General features: G+C 34.8%; 4 protein-coding genes across 5 annotated transcripts; 2 read left to right on the top strand and 2 right to left on the bottom strand.

Moving 5' to 3' along the window:
• Nucleotides 1–3,479: 3,479 nt before the first annotated feature.
• On the top strand, nucleotides 3,480–4,256 carry LOC147390759 (uncharacterized). Its single transcript, XM_086458938.1, has 2 exons — nucleotides 3,480–3,768; nucleotides 3,946–4,256. Exons 1-2 carry the CDS (start codon nucleotides 3,480–3,482, stop codon nucleotides 4,254–4,256), a joined length of 600 nt encoding a protein of 199 aa, XP_086315064.1.
• Nucleotides 4,257–4,292: 36 nt separating this feature from the next.
• On the top strand, nucleotides 4,293–4,658 carry LOC147390758 (uncharacterized). Its single transcript, XM_086458937.1, has one exon. The coding sequence runs from the start codon at nucleotides 4,293–4,295 to the stop codon at nucleotides 4,656–4,658; it is 366 nt and encodes a 121-aa protein (XP_086315063.1).
• A 634-nt stretch (nucleotides 4,659–5,292) lies between these two features.
• Nucleotides 5,293–8,163, bottom strand: LOC147390757 (NAC domain-containing protein 14-like). Of its 2 annotated transcripts, XM_086417343.1 has the most exons (5): nucleotides 7,813–8,121; nucleotides 7,387–7,661; nucleotides 6,415–6,690; nucleotides 6,085–6,312; nucleotides 5,293–5,617 (listed from the first exon to the last, which is right to left on the bottom strand). In XM_086417343.1, exons 1-5 carry the CDS (start codon nucleotides 7,976–7,978, stop codon nucleotides 5,567–5,569), a joined length of 996 nt encoding a protein of 331 aa, XP_086273469.1. In that variant the 5' UTR covers nucleotides 7,979–8,121; the 3' UTR covers nucleotides 5,293–5,566. The 2 variants fall into 2 exon arrangements, with proteins under 2 accessions (XP_086273469.1, XP_086273468.1); XM_086417342.1 differs by lacking the exon at nucleotides 5,293–5,617 and having other exon boundaries at nucleotides 5,628–6,312; nucleotides 7,813–8,163.
• Nucleotides 8,164–14,435: 6,272 nt separating this feature from the next.
• LOC147390756 (NAC domain-containing protein 14-like) lies at nucleotides 14,436–18,278 on the bottom strand. Its single transcript, XM_086417093.1, has 4 exons — nucleotides 17,821–18,278; nucleotides 17,351–17,658; nucleotides 16,004–16,279; nucleotides 14,436–15,882 (listed from the first exon to the last, which is right to left on the bottom strand). The coding sequence occupies exons 1-4, from the start codon at nucleotides 17,978–17,980 to the stop codon at nucleotides 15,682–15,684; spliced, it is 945 nt and encodes a 314-aa protein (XP_086273219.1). The 5' UTR covers nucleotides 17,981–18,278; the 3' UTR covers nucleotides 14,436–15,681.
• Nucleotides 18,279–19,665: the final 1,387 nt, after the last annotated feature.

Genomic DNA, 19,665 nt, shown 5'->3' with positions numbered 1-19,665 from the left:
TTAATTCTTCATTTCTCATCCAAAAGATACATATTCAAACTTTTGCTTTAGCATAAGTAGTGGAAGATGGTGATATGTGCCACTTTACATGCATGCTACGCACGCACCAGACCACGATGTGGTAATGGCAAGATGGAAGACTTGATCTAATTTGTTTTAGTCATTGTTGGTTGAGTCTATTATTGAGTAAGCTTTGAGTGGCATAGTGGGTGGTTGAGTCTAATATTGAGTAAGCTTTGAGTGGCATAGTGGGTGCCATTCTTTTTTCCTATTCATCAGCATTTCTGTTCTTTAGCATTGTTGTTACTTTCCCTACTAGTTTATGGCTATATATAACTTGAAGGAATTCAATAAATTTATGTTGTTTATTCATCAATCAGTCCTCCCGTTCTCCTATTTCCTTTATTTATTTAAAATCCCTTCTTATCAGTGGTATCAAAGCAGTTTTGATCATGGACACTAGCGGCAAAACGAATGTAGAATTCCGCAACGATGTCAACCAAATCTTGGCACAACACGAGAGTAGTTTCGATCAGGTGAATGCAGCCTTACAAGCGGTGTTAACCGAGCTTCAAGCTCTTCAAGCCTCTTGTAGCCAAAACACTAACCCTCCCGAAACCAACCCATTTGCACGTGACGAATCCTCACACCCACATACTTCTCGTTCTAACACTATCAATGACCACCCTCATCAACATCTCAAGTTGTCCTTCCCAAAGTTTAACGAAGACGACCCAATTGGATGGATTTACAAGGAAGAACAATACTTTGAGTTTAAGAACAGTACACCAGACCAACAAGTTCAGCTGGCCTCCTCCCATTTAGAAGGCACCGCTCTGTAATGGCACAGGTGGTTGACGAAATTTCGCAGACTATTCACATGGGATGAGTTCACCAAGGCTGTACAACTCCGATTTGGTCCAATTGACTACGAGGACCCGTCAGAAGCTCTAACTCATCTTAAACAAACCACAACCGAAGCAGCCTATCAAGAAGCTTTTGAAAAGCTTTCCCAACCAGCCTTTTTGACACCAAAGGCCTCACCCAACCCAATAGCTGGTGTACTAGGACCTCCACTAACCCAGTGCATAAACCAAAGTTCCAACACTCAATAAACAACCTTCCGCCGAATCACCAATCAAGAGGCACGAGAACATCGAGAGAAGGGATTATGTTATTATTGTGACGAGAAGTTCATTCCAGGCCATCGTTGTGAAAAATAACGAGAAGTTCATGATCGAGGATTCACCCCATCCTAGCATCGAGGATGTCGAGGGCGTTCAACTAGAATCGGAACATCATGAAGCTATACCTGAAATTTCTTTCCATGCAATTGCTGGTGCCGAACACCCACAAACCATACGCGTTTTTGGCAAGTTGAAAAACAAGAATGTAATGGTGTTAATAGACGGTGGCAGCACTCTCAACTTCATTGATCAGGTTATCGTCTCTAAGTTCGGATTACCAGTAATCCATGATAAGAAATTCCAAGTTATGGTTGCTAATCGGGAGAAGATAAAATGTGCTGGACAATGTCAAGCACTCACCTTCATCATTCAAGGACTTCTCGTCATCACCGACTACTACATTCTTCCTGTCGCAACATGCTAGTTGGTATTGAGAGTGCAATAGCTTGCAACTCTCGGACCCATCGAAACTGACTACAAGCAGCTAACCATGAACTTCAACATGGCAAAAACTTCCCACACCTTCTAGGGATTGGGACAAACTGGCATTGAAGCCTTAACTGACAAAGAATTCAATGGAATACATGGTACTGGGCTATTTTTTCAAATAATTCCTACCAATAGCAACAACCAACCAAATTCCTACCCACCTGAGATGGGCCAACTCCTAGCTAAATTCTCTCAAGTTTATGAATCACCTATCCGCTTTCCTCCGAGACAGTCACATGACCATCGCATTCCATTGCAGTCGACCACGGCACCAGTGAGTGTGAGGCCATATAGATACCCTTATTATAAGAAATTCAAGATAGAGAAAATGGTAAAAGAGCTTTTGCAATTTGGTTTGATACTGCCAAGCCACAGCCCTTTCTCGTCTCCAATTCTATTAGTAAAGAACGTAGATGGAGCTTGGCGATTTTGTGTGGATTACCGAGCGCTAAACGACATCACAGTTAAAGATAAGTATCTAATTCCTATTATCGATGAACTATTAGATGAACTCCACGGCGTCAAATTTTACTCCAAATTGGATTTACGGTTTAGATATCATAAAATTCGTGTGCAAGAAGATGACATTCCTAAAATCGCATTCCGGACGCACGAAGGGCATTACGAGTTTATTGTGATGCCATTTGGCCTTACTAACGCACCATCAATCTTTCAAAGTCTCATGAACGATCTCTTCTGTCCCTATCTCCGAAAATTTATGTTGCTTTTTTTATGACATTCTAGTGTATTTGAAATCATGGGAAGACCATCTCACACATTTGCAAATTGTTCTACAGATCCTATCAACTAACAATTTATTTGCAAAAGAGTCGAAATGTTGATTCAATGTTTCACAGGTCTGACTACTTGGGTTACATAATTTTGGAACAGGGGGTATCGGTTTACCCAACCAAAATACAAGCTATCATTAAGTGGCCAACACCAACATCAGCAAAAGGGGTTCGTGGGTTCCTCGGTTTATCAGGCTACTACTGAAAATTTATCCAGTCATTTCGGATGTATAGCAGCTCCTTTGACCCGTCTCTTGAGCAAGGACGGATTTCAATGGAATGAGGTAGTAGAGATGGCTTTCAAACAATTAAAAGAGGCATTGACGACACCACCAATTTTATGCCTTCCCGATTTTTCTCAACGATTCGTGATTGAATGCGATGCCAGAGGAATTGGACTCGGTGCAATTCTTACCTAACAAAATCGACCAGTGGTGTATTTTAGCGAAGCATTGAAAGGTTCGACATTGACATTGTCCACCTATGAGAAAAAAATGTTGGCTATCGTTAAAGCAATCAAGAAATGGCGTCCTTACTTGCTTGGGAAACCATTTACAGTTCGCACTGATCAAATAAGTCTCAAGTAACAAATTATTATACCAGCATAAACACGATGACTACCAAAAATACTTGGTTATAGTTACGAAATAGAGTATAAGCGTGGGCCTGAAAATCAAGGTGCAGACTCTTTGTCACGTATAGTTGAATTCCAATTTTTATCCATTTCTCAACCACGTGCAGATTGGTGGCCAATGCTTCAAAAGGAAGTCCAACAGGACTCATTTAATGAATAACTATTACAAAAAAAAATCCCTCTCAAGCCGCCCACAAGCTACTCCAATGTGATGGAGTGTGGTTCAAAAGAGACAGAGTTTATTTGAGCACCACCTCACCCTTGATTTCGAAGATAATGGCTGACTGCCATTCGTCGCCAATAGGTGGGCACTTTGGGTTTCATAAAACCTTCACCTGTATCAAACATAGTTTTTTTTTTTTTTTTTTTTTGTCTAATATGAGCCAGATGGTGAAGGATTTTTTGCAGCAATGTGATGTCTGTCAGCGGTTCAAAACAGATCGTATGAAGTTGACAGGGTTGCTTCAGTCGCTACCCGTCCCTACTCAAATGTCGACTGATGTCTTAATGGATTTTATTGAGGGGTTACCATATTCTAATGGATATACTGCCATCATGGTAGTCGTCGACCGATTGACAAAATATGCTCACTTCGTTGCCTTGAAACACTCGTTTATCATTGCAATTGTCGCTAAGGCATTTGTTGCCAACGTGGTTCGCCTGCATGGTATTCTAACATCAATCGTTAGCAACCGGGACAAGCTGTTTATTAGGTCCTTTTGGCGAACATTGTTCTAGCTACAAGGAACCAAGTTGTGTATGAGCTCAAGTTATCATCCCCAGTCCGACGGCCAAATTGAAATTGTCAATCGAACTTTAGAGCAATATTTACGATGTTTTGCAGGTGACCAGTTGCGGAAATGGCTCGAATGGATTCCCTGGGCCAAGTTCAACTACAACACTTCAGCTCACTTCTCCACCAAGATGACACCCTTTGAAGCTGTTTACAACATTCCACCTCCAAGTCTACTGGCTTATGTACCAGGCACTTCCCGTGTCCAAGCAGTGGATGAGTACCTACGTGACCGAGATGCCATCCTACGTGAGTTACGACATAACCTTCTGCTTGCTCAGGATCGGATGAAATGTCAAGCGGACCAACACCGGCGTGAGGCCTTGTTCCTTGTGGGAGATTATGTGTATGTGATACTCTAGCCATATAGACAGACTTCTGTCACTTTTCGGGGCTCCATGAAGCTCACTCCACGTTTCTTTGGTCTATACAAAGTCATTGAGAAAGTTGGTCCAGTGGCTTATAAACTGGCTTTGCCTCATGGTTCTCAAATTCATGATGTGTTTCATGTCAGTTTGTTAAGGAAGCATTTGGGATCAATCACTCCAACGTCTACCCAACTTCCCCCTATCTCAGATGCTTTGACTGTCCTTTCACAACCCGAAGTCGTATTAGATAGACGTGTGATCCGCAAGGGTAAATACCGCCCAACTGAAATCTTGGTGAAATGGGTTGGTGTACTAGTAGAAGACACAACCTGGGAGAATGAGTGGCATTTCACCAAGTCATATCCTGATTTCATCCTTGTGGACAAGGATCCTTAAGCGATGGGGAATGATATGTGCCACTTTACATGCATGTTACGCACACACCAGACTACGATGTGGTAATGGCAAGATGGAAGACTTGGTCTAATTTGTTTTAGTCATTATTGATTGAGTCTGTTATTGAGTAAGCTTTGAGTGACATTGTGGGTGGTTGAGTTTGTTATTGAGTAAGCTTGAGTGACATAGTGGGTGATTGGGTCTGTTATTGAGTAAGCTTTGAGTGGCATAGTGGATGCCATTCTTTTTTTCTATTCTTCAGCATTTCTGTTATTTAGCATTGTTGTTACTTTCCCTACTAGTGTATGGCGGTCCTCTCTTTCTCCTATTTCCTTTCTTTATTTAAAATCCTTCTTATCAGATGGATAATCGACAATTTATCCAAAATCCCCAATGAATGCTATAGGATCCCAAATTCCACTATTTTTCTCTTGGCAATTCTAAGGAATGAGTATTACACACAGAAAATCATTATTAGAATCTTACGATTATAAGGAGATTATTATTGTTATCCTAGCTTCTGTTTTCTTTCGATTGGTTTGTGAAGGCATGGCATAATTTGTGCTTGGACAATATTTTGTGTGGTCTCTTCTGCCATTCATTTCATACAATGATCTATTACTATGGAACATAGTTTTTATCTAATACAAATGATAATTAATTTATACAAACAATAAGGTTAGTTACACAATAAGATCCACTAAAATTTTGTTTAATAACACTTCCACTCAAGTGACCCACAACTAAAATTAAAACACCAACATTCTTCCACTCAAATGACACTCAATAAAAACTATAACTTCACTCCATTGAAATTCCTATACTAGTCAACCTTTAACGAGATTCCACATCTATCTCTCGTAAGGTTTGAACTTACAAGATATCCATCTTTAGCCATCAAAACCTATTCAGTAACATATTTTTCCTAGTCCACCCATGCCAAAGCTCGAGCATGCAGCCTAGACAAAGAAAAATAAAGAATTAGAACTATCAAGAATTAGAACAATTAAAAGAGACCGTACAATTTTCTAAATAAAAATATTTTTTGGAAAAAACCAAAAGTCCAAAAGTGTCAAGCTCGATGATTTATATAAACAAATGGTCGAACTTGACACTTTCTATTCTCGACGCAAAGCGTCAAGTTCGATCATTCGTTTGTACAAAACACCGAACTCAACACTTTAAAAATAAAAAACAAAATTGAACCATCATGCTTGATGCTTCATATAAACAAATGGTCAAACTAGGATTACAAAGCGTCAAGCTCGACCCTTTGTTCATTTTGTGTTTACTATAGAGAATGTCTAGCTCAATGTTGGTTGTTAATAGGATTTCTAGGGTGTGGGGCAGGATGATCCACCAAATAAAAGGAGGGCAAGAGACTAGATAAAATTCGCATGCAAACTATAGGAGGTTTTGCTTTCACCTGCTCTTGTGCCACTTCGGCTTCTCTTTCATTGATGACAGTGTCCAAGAAGTGCGTGCCAGATGGGTCGTACACATCAGCAACATCCTGGATTTGGAAGCCATTGCCTTCAACAATGGTATCATAATACGGGTTAAAATATCCTTCCCACGTATACATGTCAAAATGCAATGGAGAAAAAATCTTGGGATCCACTGTCTCAAGTGTTGGTGCATTTGAGAAATCAACCTGAAGAAGCAAGAGCAAGAAAACTTTATTTTTTTGAGTTTCTATCACACATTATAAAATCCAGATGAAAGTAGAAACTGAAATATCAAATTTCCTCTTCACCTGATTAATAATCATTTTGAATTCATTATCTTCCACATACTGAAAAGCCATATAATTATTGCAGTGTGTCTCTTCAGGTACTAAAGCATCAGAGCTCATATTGTCTAATTCATCATCCGGCCACAAAGTTGTTTGAACCATTGTGCGGTTTGATGGTGTACCTTCAGGAGAAGATGTAGTTGTGGTAGGAGAGGATTCAGTCGGTTCTATATCCTCACCATTTGAATACTCAGTGTTCTCACTCTTATCAAATAAGCGACAAAGAACAAATGCATCCTGCACAAGGCAAGAAAGATGGAATTAATCAAATTCTAGCAAAGAAAAGGGCCACACAGCCAATAAATATATGTATTGTTGAATACTGCAAGTAAATCCAAGAAAAATAACAAATACTACAATAGATTTCAGTACCAATATAGTGAGACACCAAAAGTCCAAAAACGAGTGATACAAAACTTAGGAAAAAGTCATTTATACACATAAAAAATGTAAACAAGACATTTCCAGGTGATTCCCATACACATTGTCCCGTTTTCCTAACATTCAAGATTTTTTGAGTCTTCAAAAGAATATCAAGTTGGAAAAATAGAATTTTTACACCACTGGATATAACTTTTTAAAAATTTACCAACAAAAAAAAAAAAATGTAAAATTACATTTATAACAAGCATTTTGCTACATAGTTGCTTTACGCTTCCTAGTTTCCTAAGAATTTCCAAATGAAATTACACTTCTAACAAAAGCAAATTGCCCATCACATTGACTCGTCTAATTTAACAGGGGCTTTTATTTTCTTATAAAAATGATTATTATATGATCTCATAAATAAGGTTCTTCAATTCGACCCTATTTAATAAAAACAATCATAATTATTTAAACTATAAATATATTTGAATAACAGATTATGATTCAAATTCCAAATAGTCAAAATTTTATAAAAGAAAAAAAGAAGAAAGAGGACTAAAATTTCACCTGTGCTGAGTTCGTCATTCGATACTCGTGAATCCTCCAGTCGGTTTTCTGACTCTTCTGACCTTTCCGAGCACGCCCTCTGTGGAAAACCAATGTTGTTTTGGTACCGATCAACTTCTTTCCCGAAGAGCGAGACCTTATTTCCCGATGTTTTCCTTGAACTTTCCAATACCCTCCCTTGGTTGCCCTATTAGATTTAGGACCTTTTGGGTACTTTTTATTAAGGCGCCAAAAGAAGTACCACTCCAGATCATCATTCTTAAGTTCTGATAAACCTACAACAAATCAAACATTTTGATCTCAAATTCAACTCCCTTAGATATTAAACCCTAAATGTAACCCCTAATCTGTAAATTAAAAAGAAAATTTTCAAAGAGCAATAAACACAAAATTAATTGATAAAGGAAGAATAAAGGTTTCTCTTACCGGGCAATTCGGAAGGTTCATGTTTGCATAGATCAACTTCTGGAATCAATTTGGATTTGAATTCTTTACCTTTGATCTTCAATTCTAAGAAATCGATGAGTTCTTCGTCTCTAGGACTAAATCTGTATCCTTTTGGCAGCTCTATAGATAAAACATTCAGATCCATCTCTCCTCCCAAAACAACACAAAATGCTTTAATTCAAATACCTAATCGAGAACCAACAACCAATAGAAACCCTAAAACATACAACTTGAAGATAGCTTAAAATCTCTCTCTCTCTGAAGCTGATCACTCTGTGCGAGTAAGAGCAGAGAACAACTTCAAACAGAATTTGAATAACCGCGTCAAATATTGAACCCTTTTATGGTATAAATATCGAAAACGCTACTCTAAGTGAGAAACGTAATATAAGAGAGATACCAGGGGCAATTATGACAGGGCATAAACTTCGGATGGAAGAAAGGAAGTTGACGAATTAAAATACGCCACGTAAGATGCATATGTTTTCTGTCCGTAATGTGATGACTTTCACACTACAGTGTTGTTGACTAACATGGTCACTTGGGCGAATGTTCTCGAAGAAAGTGAGTGGCCCTCTGGGACTGCGTAGATTCTTATGTAACTAACTAGTGCCAAGTTAGACACGTGGCTGTAAACAGTTGTATTTTATATATAGATATTTTTTAAGAATTTAATTATTTAATATAAAATTATATTTAAGAGACATTTATGGGCAGACTTATTACAAAAACTCTTGAGCAAAAACCTCACTTTATGAATCATACCATCATGACTAACTTAGAAAGATTTCAAATCTTCATTGGGCCACATGGATAAGCAAATTAAAAATCCAAAATTACAACCTTCTAGGTTTCTTGAAAAAAAAAAAAAAAAAAAAAACTCATATTCAATAAAAAAAAAATTAAAAATAAAATCTTTTTTAACTTCATCGTGAATGTTGAAAATGGATAGCTACCGAACTCTCAAATTTAAAATTAAAGTTCAAGGTGAAAACAAATATTTTTTCTTTGAATTTTTTTTCAAAATTCTTAGAATTTTATTTTTTATAATCTAGTGAAATCAGATCACGTTTTTTGGATGCCACAAATTGATGTGGTTAGAATCCACCCCAACGTATGTTAAGTAACAAATTAACATTATAAATTTGTATTTTATGATGTGGATCCTCACTCCAGGGTTTGTTGGGTAACAAACATAATGAAGTGAGGTTTGGTGGGTAACAAACTTCATAAAGTAAGGTTCTCTTTGAGTTGTCAAAACTCTAAGGGAGTTTTTGTAATAAAAACGCAAACAGTGGGGTCTGGGAAAATCTCTTTATTTTATTAGTGTACTAGATTTCGCACATGCCTACGATATCATGTTTGGGATTAAAGGGTAGGAGTTAAAAGCATAAAAAAAAAAAATTAAATAAAGTTGAGAGTATTATTAATTTTTTAAGGTTATAAGGTAAGAGATAAAAAATAATAAAATGGGTTAAATGGTAAATATAGTGAAATTAGAGAAAGAGAAAATAAAAGACGATGAAGTGGACTCCATAAAAGCTATTGTTGGATGGGATGTTTATTCTAGCTGGATGGAAGTTTATCCCCCTATAAAGTGGGCTCTATAAATGTGTTTTATTATATAAATATGTATCATCTATAATTTTAAAGATAAATTTACTTGATAAATCTATATGTTGCATTTTTATTAAAAAATTTCCCTACTTTACCAAAGTTGTTACTCGTCAAAGTTTTCTAAAGAAGAAGACTAGCTTGATTTACTTAATAAAACATAGATTATCATATGGACAATCCAACACCACATCCTTCTAGATTTTATTTGAAAAATATAATTTTTTAATTAAAAATATTTAATTTTAATCATTTTATTTAACCATAGTCCAAGCCCGTTAGGGCTAGGCTAGCGCTTAGTCGACTTAGGCCTTGTACTAGATAGGACTAATCTAGTTAGAACTTGCTTCTTTGGGTCGAGTTAGGGTTCAATCAAACTTGACCTGAACCCAACCATTGACATCCCTACTTTTTTAAACTTAGAATCTTCATTTTGGGTCAGGCTCACACAATTTGGAATGTTTATAGGTGGAAAATGTTGGATCATCAAAAAATAATTTAAAATATTTTATCGTTGAATTTTAATTTTAAATTCTCCTAACTTTATAAAATAAAAGTCTAAAAAAGTTAATTTTTACCGTTGAATTTTAATTTTAAATTAGAGAGATGGATGGAAGTTCGATAGCTGTCCATTTTCAAAATCATGAATCAAGTCTAAAATAATTTTTTTGAATGAGTTTTTTTTCCTTTAAAATCTAGAGGACTAGCGTTGGATTGCCAATGCGGTAATACACTTGAGCAAAACTACCGATAGTAACTCTTAAAATCTTATTGAGGTAGCAAGGAAAGTGTTAGTGTTGTATAAATATCGAATATAACATTATGAGGTGAGAAACATAATATAAGGGAATACCAGGGGTAGTTATGACAATGAGAATGAGCCACGTAAGACGCATATGTTCTCTTTTCGTACTGTGATGACGTACCCACTACAGTTTTGACTACGTGGCCACTTGAATGAAATGTTCTCGAAGATTCTTACGTAACCAAATTTTGCGGGACTGCGTAGATTTCTATGTAACCAAACAAAATGTCTATACGACACGTGGTTATAAACAGGTTTTTTTTATAAAAAAATTCGAGATTTTTTAATGCATTAAATACACTATTAAGATTTATTCAGGGGTTTTGTTGACTTGTGGCTTTAGGGTAAATTTTAAGATGCATTAAATACATATTAAGAATGAGTATTTAAGGGTATTTTTATAATATAAAAAATTGAGAATATTTTTTATAGGAAAGTAAATGTTGGAGGTGTATTTAATGCATAACAAAAGCATTATTTTTCTATCAAAAATATCCAAACAAGATTTTTTTTATAAAAAAATACCCTTAAATTAATATGTACAAGGTGTATTTAATGCACCTTAAGGGCACACGTTAACCAAGCCCAGAAATACATGTTAAGTATATAATTATGAATTTTGTTAGGGTCACCTTAAAATGTATTCACTACAGCTTGTAATTTATTTTTTATATCAAAATTATCCTTCAAAATTATTATTTTTAACTAAAATAACCCCAAATGCTCTTTTTCTAAGTGTAGTTAATAAGGGTGCAATTTGGTTCAGATTAACTTGTAATCGAGCTAACATAGGTCTGTTCCACTAAATAAAAATCAAAATTGAATCAAATTCCATTAGAATCAAATCAATCCAAATCGAATTAAAGTTAGTTTGGTTCGGATCGGTTCCACTTGAATTTTTTAGCATTTTATTTTATATGGGTTAAAAATTTTAGAATGGGTTGATTTTTTGTGAGGATGATCTCTATGATGAGAAAATCATCATCTCAAAAAATCAGTTATTTCTAAAATTTCTAACCCTAATTTATAAGATGAAGAATCGTGAACCATTAATTTTTACCATTAGTTTGTAACCACTTTTCATGGGGTTAGAAGTTTCAGAATTGGGTGATTTTTTGTGAGAATGATCTACTGATTATAGAGATCATCCTCACAAAAAATTCTGTAAATTCCAAAATTTTTTAGTTATATAAGATCAACTTTGTCTAGAATATTATCTAGGATTTTGTCAATAGAATGCTACCCACACATAAATATATATATATATATATATATATATATATATATATATATATATATATATAATATATATATATATATATATATATATATATATTGGGGAGGTTCATGGCACATGTAAAAACAATGGTTTTTCAAAATATGGGTTAGAGGTCTTGGATTGAGTTGATTTTTTGCGAGGATGATCACTATGATGAGATGATCATCCTCACAAAAAATCAGCTCAATCTGAAACTTCTAAATCCATCATAAGTGATTTACAAATTATTGGCAAAAAATTGACAATCCACATTCTAAATCACTTTTAATGAGGTTAGAAATTTCAGATTGAACTAATTTTTTTGTTTTTCTCAAATAATCTTCCCATCATAGAGATCATTCTCACAAAACTTCAGCTCAGTCCGAAATTTCTAACTCATATTTTGAAAATTTATTAATGTTACATTGTTTTTACATATGTTTTTTCATATGTCCCTTGATCCGTCCCTATATATATATATGGGGTCCCGTTCATCACCAAACATTTTAGCCAATCATTTTTGTCCTACATGGGTTAGAAGTTTTGGAATGGGCTGATTTTTGGTGAGGATGATCTCTACGGTGAGAAGATCATCCTCACCAAAAATCAGCCCATTCCAAAACTTCTAGCCCCATGTTTACAAGTTGAAAAATCGTGGACCGTCCATTTTTTGTAAATCATTTTTGATGGGGTTAGAAGTTTTGGAATGGGCTAATTTTTGGTGATGATGATCTCCTCATCGTAGAGATCATCCTCACCAAACATCAGCCAATTCCAAAACTTCTAACCCATGTTTTGAAAAATATTTTGCCAAAATGTTTGGTGCCGAACATTTCCCTACATATATATATATATATATATATATATATATATATATATAATATATATATATATATATATTGGGGAGGTTCATGGCACATGTAAAAACAATGGTTTTTCAAAATATGGGTTAGAGGTCTTGGATTGAGTTGATTTTTTGCGAGGATGATCACTATGATGAGATGATCATCCTCACAAAAAATCAGCTCAATCTGAAACTTCTAAATCCATCATAAGTGATTTACAATTATTGGCAAAAAATTGACAATCCACATTCTAAATCACTTTTAATGAGGTTAGAAATTTCAGATTGAACTAATTTTTTTTTTTTCTCAAATAATCTTCCCATCATAGAGATCATTCTCACAAAACTTCAGCTCAGTCCGAAATTTCTAACTCATATTTTGAAAATTATTAATGTTACATTGTTTTTACATATGTTTTTTCATATGTCCCTTGATCCGTCCCTATATATATATATGGGGTCCCGTTCATCACCAAACATTTTAGCCAATCATTTTTGTCCTACATGGGTTAGAAGTTTTGGAATGGGCTGATTTTTGGTGAGGATGATCTCTACGGTGAGAAGATCATCCTCACCAAAAATCAGCCCATTCCAAAACTTCTAGCCCCATGTTTACAAGTTGAAAAATCGTGGACCGTCCATTTTTTGTAAATCATTTTTGATGGGGTTAGAAGTTTTGGAATGGGCTAATTTTTGGTGATGATGATCTCCTCATCGTAGAGATCATCCTCACCAAACATCAGCCAATTCCAAAACTTCTAACCCATGTTTTGAAAAATATTTTGCCAAAATGTTTGGTGCCGAACATTTCCCTACATATATATATATATATATATATATATATATATATATATATATATATATATATATATAGGAAATGTTCAACACCCTACCATTTACCCAACAATTTGCCCAACATGTTTTGTCCTACATGGCTTAGAAGTTTTGGAATGGGCTGATTTTTGGTGAGGATGATCTCTACAGTTAAAAGATCTTCTTCACCAAAAATCAGTTAATTCCGAAATTTCTAGCCCCATGTTTACGAGTTGAAAAATCGTGGACTGTCCATTTTTTGTAAATCATTTTTGATGGGGTTAGAAGTTTTGGAATGGACTGATTTTTGGTGAGGATGATCTCTTCACCATAAAAAATCAGCCTATTCTAAAATAGAGATCATCCTCACAAAAAATCAACTTATTCCAAAACTTCTAACCCATGTAGGCCAAAACACGTAGGGTAAAGTATAGGGTAAAGCGTAGGGTGTTGAACAGGACCCATATATATATATATATATATATATATTATATATATATATATTTTAATAAAAAAATTTAGTTTAAATGAATTTTATAATTCAAACCAAACCTAACTTTATAGAAGAAGTGCAATGTGGATTCACCAAAATTTTAACATGTTCTTGAAGCTTAGTTCCAAAGTTTGTGGTCTTCATTATGCAATCTTCCTCTAAATTCTAAATACTATTTTTCAACGAAGAATCTAATCTCACAATTTTTCGATAAGAATCTTATCTCCTTAATTCGTTACAATCACCCCACTTTAAGCTATGCTCTGAGGACGAATCTTCCAAAGGTAGACGAATTCATCCACACTTGCTTTTAGTGGGTAGCTCTAAAATGGATGGACGTGAATGTGATAAGGCTTTTGGTTATATTTCTATTGGGACATGTGCTACACCCTACACTTTACCATACACCCTACACTTTACCAAACGTGTTTCGTCCTACATGGGTTAAAAGTTTTGGAATGGGCTGATTTTTGGTGAGGATGATCTCTACGGTTAGAAGATCCTCCTCACAAAAAATCAGCCCATTCCAAAATTTCTAACCCCATTTTTACAAGTTGAAAAATTGTGGATCATCCATTTTTTGTAAATCATTTTTTATGTGGTTAGAAGTTTTGTAATGGGCTAATTTTTGGTGAGGATGATCTCCTCATCATAGAGATCATCCTCACCAAAAATCAGCTTATTCCAACACTTCTAACCTATGTAGGACAAATCACGTAGGGTAAAGTGTAGGGTGTTGAATGGGACCCATCTCTATTATTTATACTCCAAAAAATTTCTTTTGCAGAAATGCTCTTTATACCATAATAAAAGGCACATAAAATTCCATTACATAGAAACACAAATACATAAGTACACACACATTAATACAAAATCCAGAATTTTTACATATATGTACAGCACCTCTAAACACTCCCACCAACCAAAAACCTATGTAGTTTGCCTACCCGTCATTATCAAAAGCATTAATTATAAGCAGTATATTAATGCTCAATATAGACTTGAGTGGCGAAATAGGATTCATGTTGGTATAAGGCGTAGATGATAGTGATGAGTCTCCGTCATTCAAGACTTCAAGCATCTCCACGTCCTGATGAACATAATAAACAGGAACATAACCAGTGCAACAAGGACTGTATAATGAGATAAGAAACTTGGGTGATGAGTGTTTGTCATCAGCCCAACACAGCCCATTGATGATACTGTCTGATCCGATGATATTATATTCGTCCTTCTCGTTGATGATGATAAACGAGGGAGTTGAAATATGAGAAAACGATTCGATGAGATTAAACTAATGCTCATCGCCGATCATAAAAAAGCAGAGAACTTAAAGATGAAAAAGATTGGAGAGAGAGAGGTAAGACTTTAAAATAATCCTAAATGAGATATTTCTATCTCTTTGTTTAGGATATTTTGAGATTTAAGGCCACTTTAACCAAATTTGGTGTAAGCCTGTGAAATTGAGATATTTCTGTATCTCTTGTTGGGTTTAGTGAAAAGGGTAGGGATCAGTTGCTGAATAGATCCACTATTGAATGCGGAGTGCAGAGGTTTGTACTCCTCATTTGGGATTTCTAGTTTTAACCCATGGATAAGTTGCAGGACTTGATATAATGCAACTTTGAGATCAAGGGATCGAAACCATATTACCCACTAAATAAAAAAGAAGTGTCTTTAGAGAGTGGATGATAATTGGAAAGGTGTTCCAAGATGCTCAGAAGCATTGGAATGGTTTTCAAAGGTAGATATTTGGGTGGGGTTTAGAGAACACTCAAGAAAATGGAAGGGGATTTGAGTATTGGAGATTGTCTTTAGGAAATTCGAATAGATATAGTTTAGGTTATTGGATAGAGAATTTGATGATAACAGAGTAATTGGAGAGGTCAAAGGCTGAGTGGATGGATTTTGCAAATACTTGGATAAATTTATATAGTGAAAGCTGTCCACAATATAAATTTTTTAAGACTTTCATTTTGTTAAAATTTTCCCCTATTTTCCTAATTGTTTTATTTAAACAATTAGTAGTATTTTTGGGGTGGTAGGATCGTATCCAACGAATAAGAGGAGGGTGAGGGAAAATCCCAGAAATTACTCAGAGATGAGAACTCATCAGTAGCATTCTGGGATTGGCAGCCATTGCCTTCTGCAATGGTATAGTCATCAGAAGAGAAAATCTCGGAATCCGATTTCTCAAGTATTGGTTCATTTGAGAAATTGACCTGAAGAAGCAAAAGCAAGAGCAAGAAAGCTTTAGTTTTTGAGTTCATGTAAATATTGAATTTCTACACATTATAGAATCCAGATGAAAGTAGAAACTGAAATATCAAATTTTCTCTTCACCTCTTTATTAATCACTTCGGCTTCCTGAACTTCTACATGAGAAGCTATATTATTATTGCACTGTCTCTCTTCAGGTACTAAAGCATTAGACCTCATATTGTCTAATTCATCATCAGACCACGAAGTTGCTTGAACCATAGCGTGGTTTGATGGTGTAACTTCAGGAGAAGAAGAAGTAGTTGCAGTAGGAGAGGAGTATATCGGTGTTCTATCTTCACCGTTTGAATACTCGGTGTTCTCACTCTTATCAAATACGCGACAAATAACAAGCGCATCCTGCACAAAGCAAGAAATTCTGGCCCAATAAATATATATTTCTAAATACTACAACTAAATCCAAGAAAAAATAACAAATATTACGACAGATTTTGGTACCAATATAGTGTGACACACCAACAATCTCAAAAAACAAGTCATACAACACATAGGAAAAAGTCATTTATAAATCTTAGAAATTTAAACAAGACACATTGCCAAGTGATTCCTGTAGATGCAAAATTTTGTTCTACCTCGTTGATCCTCACTGAGATAAATACTCTCCTTTTTCTGTGCTCATGGGAGGGCCTATAATAAAACCACTCCGACGCCCAAGTTAGAATCTAGCACAATTTGTGTAGAGTATTTTCAGAGAGGGAATTGTGTACCTTTGTGGTGTGATGCATCCTTGTATTTATAGGGGTTTCTGCCCTTAGATTTTCTTGGATTTTCTCCATGATTCTCGTCTGAGTGGTTATGCCTTCTTAGGGATTTGCCTTGATTTTCGTGAAGGCAATTACATATTGCCTACTTCGCGGGATTTGCTCCGAGCTCCACACCTTTGAAACCTGGCAGACCGGCATAATAGTAGGTTGGGCGATCGGTTAAGTTATCACACAGTTCGATTCTTCGGCAAAAATTCCACGAGATTGCCACGTGTCGCTTGCTCGAGAAATATCCTCCACAATACCCTTATACTTTGTTGAAATGAAATTATATTTCTAACAAAACTGAATCTGTCCAACACATTGAACTGTCAATGATTTTTTATTTTATTTTTGTAATTTATATATTTCTTATCTAAATAGAAATATGATCTCATTTCATAGCTACCCATCTTATAATCCACCTTATTTTATAAAGAGAGATTATATTGTCACCCCAACTGTTGCTAAGAGCACCCAAATCCATACAAAATCATCAAAGAATAACAGAATTTGGAGATTTCTCTTCTGGTAAATTTCTCAAAAAAAAAAAAAAAGAAAATCATTAACTACCACCATCTATCATTTCTAGGTTAAAAAGAATAACAGAATTATATTCAAACCCAAATAATCAAAATTTTATACGAAAAAAAAGTTGAAATCTCACCTGCTCAGAGCTCGTAGCGCGGTACTCGTGCATAACCCAGTTGGTGCTCTGACTCTTATGACCCTTTTGAGCACGCCCTCTATGGAAAACCAATGTCGTTTTGGTACCGATCAACTTCTTTCCAGATGAGCGAGACCTTATTTGTCGATGTTTTCCCTGTACTTTCCAAAACCCTCCTTTGGTTGCTCTATCAGATATAAAACGACCTCCTTTGATTGGTCTATTAGAACGAAGACTTGTTGGGTACTTTTTTTTAAGGCGCCAAAAGAAGTACCACTCCAGATCATCATTCTTAAGCTCTGACAAACCTAAAATAAATCAAACATTTGATCTCAAATTTCAACTCCCAAAGAAATTGAACACTATATCCAACTCCTAATTACTACAAATAACTTCAAAGAACAGTAAACCAGTAAATCCTGAATAAATTGATAGAGGAAAAATAAAAATAAAAAAAGGGTTTCTCTTACCAGGCAATTCAGATGGTTCATGTTTGCATAGATCAACTTCTGGAATCAATTTGAATTTGATTTCATCATCTTCGTTCTTCAATTCTAAGAAATCGATGAGTTCGTCGTCCCTAGGCCTAAATCTGTATCCTTTGGGCAGATCAGTAGGTAGAATTTCCATCTCCCCTCCCAAAACAACACAAAATGTCTTGTAAGGAAATAGGATGATCACTCTATAGACATCAGAGAACGACTTTAAACAGAATTTGAATACTCGTATCAAATAATTAAACCTTTTTTGTTCGATAAATATCGAAAATGCCACTTTGAGTGAGTAATGTAATATAAGAGAAATACCAGGGGCAATTATGAGATGGCAGAGACTTAGTAGGAAAGAATGATAATCGACGAATGAAAATGAGCCACGTGAGACGCATATGTTTTCCTTCCGTATTTTTTTGATGATGTAAACAGTATACATTAAAAATTTACAATGTTGACTACATGACGAGTTGGATGAATGTTCTCGAAGACCTTTGTTAGTTATAGTTTCCTATGTAACTAACAAGTGATAAATAAGACACGTGGCAGCAAAAAAAAATATATGAGAGATTTACCGGATAGACCTAACTGTGACAAATTTATTACAAAAACTTAACAAATTTGCTAACATGACTAAAGTAAGATTTTCAATCTTATTAAGAGTTGTTGGGCCCACATATTATCGAATCGGCAATCCAGCACCACAAAATTTTAGATTATATGGAAAAACTCAGATTCAAGATAAAAAAAAAAAACAAAAAAAAAAAAAAGACTTTTTTGAACTTGATCAACAGTGTTGAAAAAGGATGGTTACCGGACTTTCAAATTTAAAATTAACATTCAATAATGAAAATTAACTCACTTTATTTTATTCAAAAAAATATTCAAAATTCTTTGAATTTTATCTTTTATAATGCGGTGGCATTATATCATGTTTTTGGAGCTACAAATTAATGTAATTAAAATGCACTCAGGTTTGGGTTACAACAAACATCATAGAGGAAAGTTCTTAAGTCCGAAGGATTTTTTGTAAAAAAATGCAACAGTTTGGTCTGTCTGGTAATCTCTCTAAATATATTTTAAAAATTAAAATTTTATTATTTAATATAAAATTGTACTTTATTAGCACATATGTATCCATCCTATCAACCTTACTAAGGATCCTTGGGCTCACCTTGTGGCATCAGAAAACATGATCTGATGCTCCAAGGCTGAAGATGGCAAGATTCTATGAACTTTAAAATAATAAAATTTAAAATATATATATATATTTTTCACCCTTGAAATTTAATTTTAAATTTAGGAGTTCCGGTGGAAGTTCGGTAACCATTCATTTTCTAAACCTTGGAAGAAGTCCAAAATATTGGTGTTAAATTGCCAATATGGTAATCTATTTTAATAAAGCTACCTTACATAAGACTTAAAATCTCACTAAGTTAGTAGGAAAGTGTTTTTTTATATGTATCTCTTCTGTCCCAAAAATTTTATTAACAAAAATAATTTAAATATGATCTCCCTGATCACTACTTAAATTTTAAAAATCATTTAGTCTTTGGATTGGTTATTTGACATTGCACTTAGCACTATGGTGGCGTGAGAGTATTGAAAATATCATAGATTTTCATCAAAATACGAGAGAAAAATCTATGATTCTCTGAAAATTGCCACGTCAGTGCAATGTTGAAGGAAGTTAGTTTAGCATTTTCCTTTTCAACAATATCTTTTCAATTTTATTGTTTTTCCTCTATTAATTTTTTTTCTTGTAGTACAATATGAATTAAGATCGCAAAAGTTTTACATATTCTTGAAGCTTAGTCCCCAAGT

The sequence above is a fragment of the Akebia trifoliata genome, chromosome 11 (assembly GCF_017979445.1).
Source record: "Akebia trifoliata isolate Shusen 1 chromosome 11, ASM1797944v1, whole genome shotgun sequence".
In the NCBI taxonomy this organism is placed as follows: domain Eukaryota; kingdom Viridiplantae; phylum Streptophyta; class Magnoliopsida; order Ranunculales; family Lardizabalaceae; genus Akebia; species Akebia trifoliata.
Note: the sequence above shows the minus strand (reverse complement) of the source record. Positions and strands in the feature narration are given on the sequence as shown.